The sequence below is a fragment of the Ammodytes marinus genome (genome assembly GCF_949987685.1).
Source record: "Ammodytes marinus genome assembly, chromosome: 14".
NCBI lineage: Eukaryota > Metazoa > Chordata > Actinopteri > Uranoscopiformes > Ammodytidae > Ammodytes > Ammodytes marinus.
The window spans coordinates 5,182,175-5,192,174 of NC_137218.1; the positions used below are offsets into that span (position 1 = coordinate 5,182,175).

Sequence of the window (10,000 nt, forward strand, 5' to 3'; positions counted from 1 at the left end):
CTTGACTTTCATGTCTCATTTCTGGCAGTTACCAGCTGTTGGAAATCTGAAATAAACCCATGTTTCATTCAAAAGCACAAGCTGTTGCCATGACGATTAATTGTTAGTTCTAACAGATTAGAGGAAGACACAGTATTGTCTCTTAAATTACCACTATGAATCTTACTGGCAGCGCACGATTAAAGTCTGAATGGGTTGAGTGAGTCAGCGTAGATGAAAAGATCATTTTGGTAGAAAATAGTGTTTTAGGAGGAGCTGGTTTGAGGAATCTACGGAGGCATATTAGGGCCAAAAATTAAAGGAGGAAGTTTGCTTTTTTCACTATACACTATGAGAAATACATTTAAATATCGAGAAGAAAGTTGAAATACAATTTTGTGAATTCATTTGAAATGTTGAGAATAAATGTGACAGTTCCAGACTGTGGTAAAGTTGGAAATATATTGATGGATTGGAACTTCCTGGATCAATAACTTATTAGCAAAACATTACTGAAACATAAACGATGCATCTTTGCTAGCGTCTTAAGGCAGAACATTTGCTCGAAGTTCGAATCTCGCAATATCTTTCCAATCTTATTGCGGTCTTGAACTTTCGACATCTCAACTTTCTTCACAAAGTGCAAAAAAAAAAAAAAAAAAAACTTCCTCCACTAATTTTCTCTTTCTCCAGTGACCTCTCTTAAACTCTTCCATATGAACCGCTTCCTTTAAACTTATCTGTCCGCTGCCTAAATGTAAATTTTTGTATGGTCTTTTTGTATGGTCTAACCCATTTTTTTTCTCAATCTCTTCCATAACAACCACTTCCTTCCATCCAAAATGTTAAAAATCCTCCGTCCTCCTTACCCCGTACACCAGCTCCCCGACCATCCCGTTCCAGATCTTGGTCTCTGGGTCTCTGGCTCCGTACTTCCCGTCCGGTACGATGGAGATCTTGTATTTGATGCCGATGTGTTTGGCGATCTCCGAGGCCAAGTCCACGCAGTAGCCTTCGTACTGGTCGTTCCCCTCGTACATCTCCCAGTTCTTCTTAAGCATCACGTACGGGCCTTCCTAAAACACACACACACACACACACACACACACACACACACACACACACACACACACACACACATGCACGCACGCACGCACGCACACACACACACACACACACACACGCACACACACACACACACACACACACACCGTCAGACCTACACATAAGTAAGTGCCTTCTTAAAACACACACAACAACAACTGAGGATAATTTAGTGTATAACAGAACAAGTGAATGCATGTGTAATCATAACGAGTGTTAATGTGAATGTATGACACACAGAGACTTAAAGGTAAAGTCAGCGATTCTGGACACAAAACACAAAATCTCTTTTGGTCAAAATCAGTGAATATCTCCTCACGATCCACTACATGTCCGTACTGTGTGTGCACTGAAAATAAATCTAGCGTTGATGCAAAACCTAGGCTCTGTAAACTGGTATGTAAACAGAGGGGCCCCACTGTAGCTAGCTTCATGCCCGTTTACAGAGCCTAGGCTGTGTATTAATAACACCAGATTTGTATTCAGAACACACACACACAGAGCACGGACAGGTAGCATATCATGAACAAATATTCACTGATTATGACAAAAGTGATTTTGACAACAAAAGTGCTCCAGAATCACTGACTCCACCTTTAAAGAGAAGAGAGCAAAGTACTACTGAGCGTAAACAGAGGCAGACGTACAGTAAAGCTGAATGGAAGTGAGAAATGGAATGCAATGACTTAATGTCTAAAACAAGCCAATCTGTAGTCGACTCCCAACACTTAAAATAATCAGAGCTATAGCTGGCTAGTGGCTACATCTGTCTACATACACTGTGGTTGGATATGCATCACTAGATACGCTGTTGCTGAGTGTGTGTTCTACATGGAAACCTTGTCGGGTTCTGCGTTCAATATTTCAAAACAAATGACTCCGGTCATGTACGGCAGGTCGGCAGCCTTATTGCATGTTAAGAAACGGGAGCAATTTATTCCTGAGATGTTTTTGCCTTGACATTGCCCCGGGCCATCGCTAGGTAACCATCGCTAGGTAAAAGAAAATGTTAATGTAATATGCAACATAATGATGACACACATGATGAGTTACTGTACGTGTCAAAAAAAAGATTGGTCCCGCACAAGAAATGTCAAAATAAATATTGTATATTTCAGAGGGGTGGACACTACAGGTGAGTAAGGTACACATTTCAACGTATAGATATCATCGTAAGACTTGATTACTTACCTAAAAATAATTTTTTTTTTTGCATTAAAAATCTAAAATGTTTGAATAAATATCCACATTTTGCAAATTCTAACTTATGTGTGCATCTCTTAAAAAAAACTAAAATCTAGATGTTTGGATGAAGCAAGAGTTTATTACATTTTTCACAACATATTAGCGTCCAACATATTTACAGAAAAGATTTTGGATACAACCCTTTTTTTCTATTCATGAATCAAAAATGACTATGTACAGCTGTTGAAAATGTAGTTTCATCATGTTTTTAAGAACAAAATGCATCATAAATCAGACAATTAACAACATATACATTCACATAATTGTATTACCTTAATCACAAAATCATCATAGAAGGCGTTTTGCCAGTAACTATAAAACATCTACAGCTCTGGAAAAAAATAAAAGACCGGTCTGGATTTTTCTTCAATCTTCATCTCTATATTACTTATTGAAAATGCTCTTAATGACCAAAAATGTATTTGGAATTTGGTAGAAATGTTGTCAGTAGTCTATATTATACAACCAAAATGTTCATTCTACTCAAACATATGCCTCTAAAGAGTAAAACAAGGGACACTGAACATTTGGAGTGGTCTCTTTTTTTCCAGAGCTGTATTTTGTATTTAAGCACACTGCAGTTATTGCGAGCTCTGATCATAATAAATATGCAGTGTCAGATTAACTTGCTATGGAAAGCCCTGGGGCAAAGCTCAGCTGTACAAACACACACACACACACACACACACACACACACACACACACGCGCACACACACACACACACACACACACACACACACACACACACACACACACACACACACACACACACACACACACACACACACACACACACACACACACACACACACACACACACACACACCCACACACACACACAGCAGATTCAACATGGCAACTTCATTAGATTTTCGCTTTCAGCTTAAGAAACCAAAACCAGAAAACCTCATATACTGAGTTCAGCCCTTCTACCCTGGGTGATTGTTAATGCTTTGTATGAGATTGTTTGTGGTAATTAGATTAAATTAAATGTAAAATATAGCAGCCCTCAACAAAAGGCCAAGATAAAACACCCCAGTCCCACTCTGTTTATATATTCTGTATGCGTGTTATTTGTTTCTGTCTATTGTCTGTCGGCGTGCGGCCCATAAATGTACCTGTGACGTGAAGAAGAATTTCCCCTTGAGGACAATAAAGTCTAAAGTCTAAAAAAAATTAATTTCGGAATATGCAAACATGTACCAACATATCAAGGGCAATTTATTTATTTATTTATTTATTTATTTATTTATTTCAACTATTTATTTATTTCAACTATTTATTTTCATTTGTTCAGCATTTCTTCCCCAGCAATAGCCAGTCAATTAATCTACATTTTATAATTACTTCTTTATTTGTTAGTTCCCATTGTAAACGGTGGACACAGCATTTAAATATTTATTTTTTCCATTAATTAAGCAATCACAGGGAAAAGGCAATATGCATTTGTCACCACATTTAGAGCTGACAGCTATAATCGTAAATACATTTCTGCATTTATTCCAGACAAGGTTGAAATACTGCAGAGTATTTGAACAACAACAGTGTGTGCCTGTTAGATAAAGACTTGTATAGGCGACAGGGACTGCAAAACTAAAAACTGCTTATCAAGTTAACAACCCGCTCTGTGTCCTGCTGTTGTGTGGGAAATGACCTACGCCGTGCACTGCATTTAAATCACATTGCAGTGGCTCACAGCAAGACGGAAAAAAGCCCAATTATTGACTGCGGTTTTTTATCCAAACAGGACACATTATTTTGGATGGCCAGTAGACATATGCAGCCGTTTGCCACCTCAGGACTTCAGGGATTTGTATTTTTTATTTTTTTAACCTTTATTTGTACAGGTAAATCCCATTGAGACCGAAGACTCTTTTACAAGGGAGACCTGTTTTCCATTCCCACGTTACAATTCACACACACATTCATACACCGATAGCAGCAGGCTAACTATCGAACATTCACATTAAGAGTCAGCATAAGACCATCCAAGACTGCACTACTCTTCAATGGAGTTGTCTCTTTTATCAAACAGATACAAATAGCATTCTTTGCACTGATGGTCTCGTTTGCAGTTACATGTAATTTATGATCATCAGAGGAACAATTAGACTGTTTCAGAAATATTTAAAAGTTCCTTTGTACTTGAACCCTTAGTAAAGATTTTGATTATCGTTACAGTCAAACACACCCCTACTCCTCCCCATGAGTTCCTCTATCAATGTCTAAACAATAACCCTATTACATCAGGACCTTGTCTGTATCATTGGCCTCTGGCAGACTGACTGTGTGCCAGATCTAAAGTGCATCGAGGAGTTTAGGGCCAAGGAACATTTTATTGAATCTCTCAGTCTCGTCTCCGGCCGATAAGACCAGAGTCAAACTTTGTCCTTGTCTAATGGAGATACACTGTTGATGTCACATTATTGAGACACCATTGAAAAGCATTAAACTAAAGAATAAACAATAGATCGCCTATTTAGACTATCTAGACTATAAATGAAAGTGTATAGCGACGATTTAAAAATAAAGCCAAAACAGGACTACAGAAAAATTCTAATAAAAACTACAAATTGGTTGAATGATGCTCTTGACGCCATTTTGGAGAACCAAGGCCCTGGATTCTCTGTCTGCATTTAAAACTTAAATCCTATCTATAACAATCACAACCAAATTATTCTGTTGATGTTCTTTTAGCAAACACACTTCACATGCTTCTGTAAAAATTAAAGTAAAGAGTAATTTGTTTTCAACTTTCTGTAGTGGTAAAAAGCTAAATGTATTAATTGAAATTCAAAGTTAGATGACACAAGGGAAGCTGATTTCTCTGCCTTGCTTACAATACAAGCCAAGCAGATCTAGCATATACAGCTCTGGAAAAAAATATGAGACCAGTTTGGATTTTTCTCAAATCTTCATCTCTATATATGACTTATTGAAAATGCTCTTAATGACAAAAAATGTATTGTGAATTTGGTAGAAATGTTGTCAGTAGTTTATATTATAAAACCAAAATGTTAATTTTACTCAAACATACGCCTTTAAATAGTAAAACGAGAGACACTGAACATTTGGAGTGGTCTCTTAATTTTTTCCAGAGCTGCAGAGATTAGCCTATAGCTTCAAAACAAAATTTCATGATGTTTTTGATCGGCTCTTTTTATATCTGCCCCTCCTTGCAAGTTCCTTACGACACCGCAAGACAGGCTAGACATAATAAAACACTTCATTAAATTCACGTTAGACAAACATAACTCTCCCCAACATTAAAAAGCGTGAGTGGTGAGAGGCAGAAAGCCATAATATCATGCTGCATAAAAGCCTGATGGACAAGAAGCTGAGATGGTTATGAGAGCATTAGTCATTGAGTGTGTAAGTGCTGTTACACGCTACAGCAGGTATTAGACGGCAGATTTAAAGCAAGCAGGAATTCAGTAAGACATACGGTATGTTCACATTCTACTACTGCGTCAGTTTAAAGTCAAGAGTATAACACAGATATTTGCAAAACATTACAAATTCCAGGGTTCCCATCCACACATTTTTAACAAGGAAATAAAAAAAAAGATTTGAATTACTTTTTCCATGATATTTTTTGCACAATTTCCATATCCTTATTTTAAGTAGCTTGAAGTATACAGGCCTGTTAAACAATCATATCGATCAATAGTGGGGCTTACTTAGTTGTCTTAGTGTTACTGAGGTTCTAGAGTCATGTGTTAGAAGTCTATTCGTCATTTGAAAGCCATACATTATTAAAAACGCATCTTCCTAGGCATTTCTGACGATATGCAAACTGCTAACTTATAGTTTGATAACGTTACTCACTCTTTAATAAAAAACTGCCAACTAGTGAAGTTAATAGACAATAGTGATTCAAGCAACTATTTCAATTTGCGTTAGACGTGTTTTGGGATTTGTATGTAACTGTTTCAAACACTAGCAAAAATGTGTGTGAATTGAATTTTTCAGTTAATTTTAAACCATTTCCAAGGACTAAAAAATGTAATTTATATATATATATTATTTTTATATAACTATTCCAGTAATGTCATAAACCTTAGGAACCCTGAAATTCAAAACCAGTTAGACATACAGTAATGTAAGTTCACAAACTGCCGCCTATCTTTGTGGAAAATTTACATATTCAAACTTCAAGCTGTGACTGGCCACACAAAGACACAGCGGGCAAGACAATGTATGGATTTAAAACACACACACACAAACATAATGTGTAGAGCTGGAGATCCTGCTTATATACTAGTGAACAGACACTGTGCTTTTTTCTTGGGTCCCATTTTACTGTAGCCTCAATGGGGTGTCTGTCCATCCACAAGCACTGTCCTTAAAATAGAAAATAGTCTTTGTCCTCCTTCTATTTGCATTTCATTTTCCTCTCGATGGGACTCCATTACGGCTCTGAGTGGCTCCATTTGGTGTTCAGTTTCTCCATTAACATACAGTAGAGGTGCAGTGTGTGTGTGTGTCTCTCTCTCTCTCTCTCTCTCTCCTGTGTCTTTTACGGGCACCATTTTGGATCTTGAGGCTGCCGTTGTTGTTGTGTCCATCACCATTATAAGAGGGCTCTTTCATATCCTGCTTCATTCGTCCATTCTGGGGGTTTCAGTTTCTTAAAATGGGGTTCCTCATCAGGGGCTGAAAAGAGGGAGGATTGTGCTGAGCTGTGACTGTCCATTTCCCAACGCAGTTCCCTCCTTTCAAAGTGATGCTAAGCTAAATGTACGCTAAGTGATGATAATTATACGCTCAATATATGGCTGCTTTACACTATTGTTATAGTATAGCCATGTCAGAGTCAGTGCTAAACATGCCATGCAGACGCCATTCATTTCAGTCATGTGCAAAATGATTGATTTGGTAGCGCTGTGGAAATATTTTAAGAAGTTTTTTGTGAAAATGGAAGTGAGAAAAGTCTCTCTGCTTATTTTAGCTGTTTATATGTTGACTCAATCAACGAAAATCTAGTTGGTTCTGGAGTCGCATGGTGGTCTACTGAAGCTTTAGTAACACTTTACAATAAATGTACATTTATCAACTGTTACTTAATGCTTATTTGTGCTACTTACTGTTAGTAAATGCTTGTGAGGCATTAGGTAACTGTTAATGCTAAGTTATTAATGGTTAGTAAATGCTTGGTTAAACATTAACTATTTTTGGGGGGCGCCCTTAGCTCAGTTGGTAAGGCGTCCCCCCCATGGGCCTCGGCCAGCAGCGGACCCGGGTTCAATTCCAGCCCGCGGTTGTGCTCTGCATGTCACTCCTCTCTCTGCCCCTTTTCAACTCTGTCTCTACACTATCAATAAAGCATAAAAATGCCAAAAAAATATGTTTAAAACAAAATAAAAAAATAAACTATTTTTAGTTAACCTAGAATTTGTTAAGCATTATCTAAGCATAACCATTAGTTATTGTTTACTTAATGAACATTACGCATTAACGAAGCAGTTATTAATGGTTAGTTATTACTTAGTTGATGCTTTTTAAGCCTTAACTAAGCATTTAGTAACAGTTAATTAATGTAATATAAGTGTTACAGAAGTTTCTAGTAGAGTAATAAAACAATAAACCATCTTCTGATAATGCTGTACCTTTTAAACAAACACATTTGAGATCCCTTAAAGGGATATTGTAAAGTAATGTAATATCAGAGTATTTAGCGGCATTTAGTGGTGAGATTCTAGATTGCGACACTCCTTTTCACAGAATTTACAGAAGCTACGGTGGCCTTCAAGGACAAGAAGCTATAGTTACTAAAGATGGCATCATCCACCACTGCCTCAAGTCTTTCCACAATATCAAGTGATGAGGTGAAGATGTATTTAGTTATTTATTCTATAGTACTTCTTCTTCTTCTTGGTCTTCCAACAGGTGCATTTCCCCAGGACGTTAGGCCATTTAGTTTTCATGCTATTTTACACTTATTAAAACAAACTTTTGAATATTATATTCCTATTTCTACCAAATCTGTTTTGAAAAATACCAATAAAATCTACACACTGCCCCTTTAACTGTGGTCACTCATAGTACACAACATAAGGGCCTTTAAGAACAGGAAAAGTGCTGAAATCTGAGCATTGCATTTTGAAAATACACCTTGAAAATGTTTACCAGTCGAACATGGAATACTTTAACTAGAAATCCTGTAAGTTAATCAGTGAAACGTTAACGGATTTTTGTGATACATAATTTTTTCGGCTAGATGACGTTAGATTATTTTGTCACACCAGGCATCGTGTTTGCAGCTCCGGTAGGAATGCTATTTGAGGGATAATTGGTGTCGCAACCTTTTTGTAGGATGCATTTTCAAGCGCTTCGATATATAAATTAAATACATTATTATTTATCCGGGTGAGAAGTGTGCAAAAAATAGCAGGGAAGCTTTTACTCTATGCTCTAAAAACGCTAGCAACCAATCTTTACTACTAATTATTTTTCAAATAAAAAAAATTAAAAAATCAAACTCTAGTATAGGATTCTGCACAATGTCATACAATATGCCTATAACTTATATCCACACACATTATACAAAACAGCATCGAATAAGAACAATTTGCCCAGAAATGCAATGCAATCAACAGTGACAGACAGTGTTTAAAATGCTAAATACAAAGAGTACTGTGGTAATTGTGGGTTGTAGTGAGTAAATACAGGTTTAGATGTAGGGAGGAAGGATCTCTCCATATCCCTCAAGTGCTATTTTCAGTTTCAGCAGCGCTACATAATTAAGTCCCAATGGCATTATACAGTATATAAATTGGTAAGTATAGAGTGAGTGAGTGTGTGTGTGTGAGTGTGAGTGTGTGAGTGAGTGAGTGAGTGAGTGAGTGAGTGAGTGAGTGAGTGAGTGAGTGAGTGAGTGAGTGAGTGAGTGAGTGAGTGAGTGAGTGAGGGAGGGAGGGAGGGAGGGAGAGAGTAGGTGAGAGAGTGTGTGAGGGAATGAGTGAGTGAGTGAGTGAGAGAGAGAGTGAGTGAGTAACTGACTGAGCAACTGACTGAGTGACTGACTGACTGACTGAGTGTGTCTGTAGTTTTGCATGCCGCGCCTCTTACCATGATAGTAGTGACGACTACAGTTCTGTTCTCGATGCCGCCCGTGTCGTTTGGGAGCAGCGGAGAGTCCTGGATCAAAACCAGTTTGTCCGCATCGTTCCAGTAACCCATCTGTAGGGAAAACACAACAACCTGAGACTGTGTCGTTTCTGTTTGTACAAGCCGTATAAAGCTACAAGCCGTTTAAAGCTCTATGCGTAACTTTGGCTGTGGTCTTTGAATCTAGTTTAGTTTAGTTTTTAGTTTTTTTATTTGTGCAAATAAACAAGATTAAAAATGGCAAGAAGATGTGCATAGACATACATAAATGCATGGGTGGGACAAAAGAAACCCCGAAGGGCTTATGAAGGATGTCCACCTGACATTAAAATACAATAAGGTAAAGAAATAAAGTAAAATAAAAAAAAATAAAATAAAAGACAAACAAAAATATCTAGCCTGGTAACACTTTAGAATAAGCCTACATTCATTAACTGTTCATTAATGCTTAGCTAATGCATTTAACGGCTAGGCTACACAAATTAGTTAAGAGTTAATGTTTAGTATACAGTTAATTAATGTACCCTTATTGTAAAGTGTTACTGAAACTCCCTACAGCAA

The 10,000-nt window shown here is 37.3% G+C and overlaps 1 protein-coding gene across 2 annotated transcripts in view; it reads right to left on the bottom strand.

The window, feature by feature from the left end:
* Window positions 1-10,000, bottom strand: part of gria4b (glutamate receptor, ionotropic, AMPA 4b) — a gene marked incomplete at both ends in the record, with an annotated part of 157,975 nt that overhangs the window by 35,303 nt on the left and 112,672 nt on the right. For both annotated transcript variants that reach the window (XM_080040914.1, XM_080040913.1), the window contains 2 exons: window positions 849-1,055; window positions 9,401-9,511. In XM_080040914.1, the coding sequence (XP_079897040.1) occupies window positions 849-1,055; window positions 9,401-9,511 (318 nt within the window). The remainder of the gene's footprint in view (window positions 1-848; window positions 1,056-9,400; window positions 9,512-10,000) is intronic.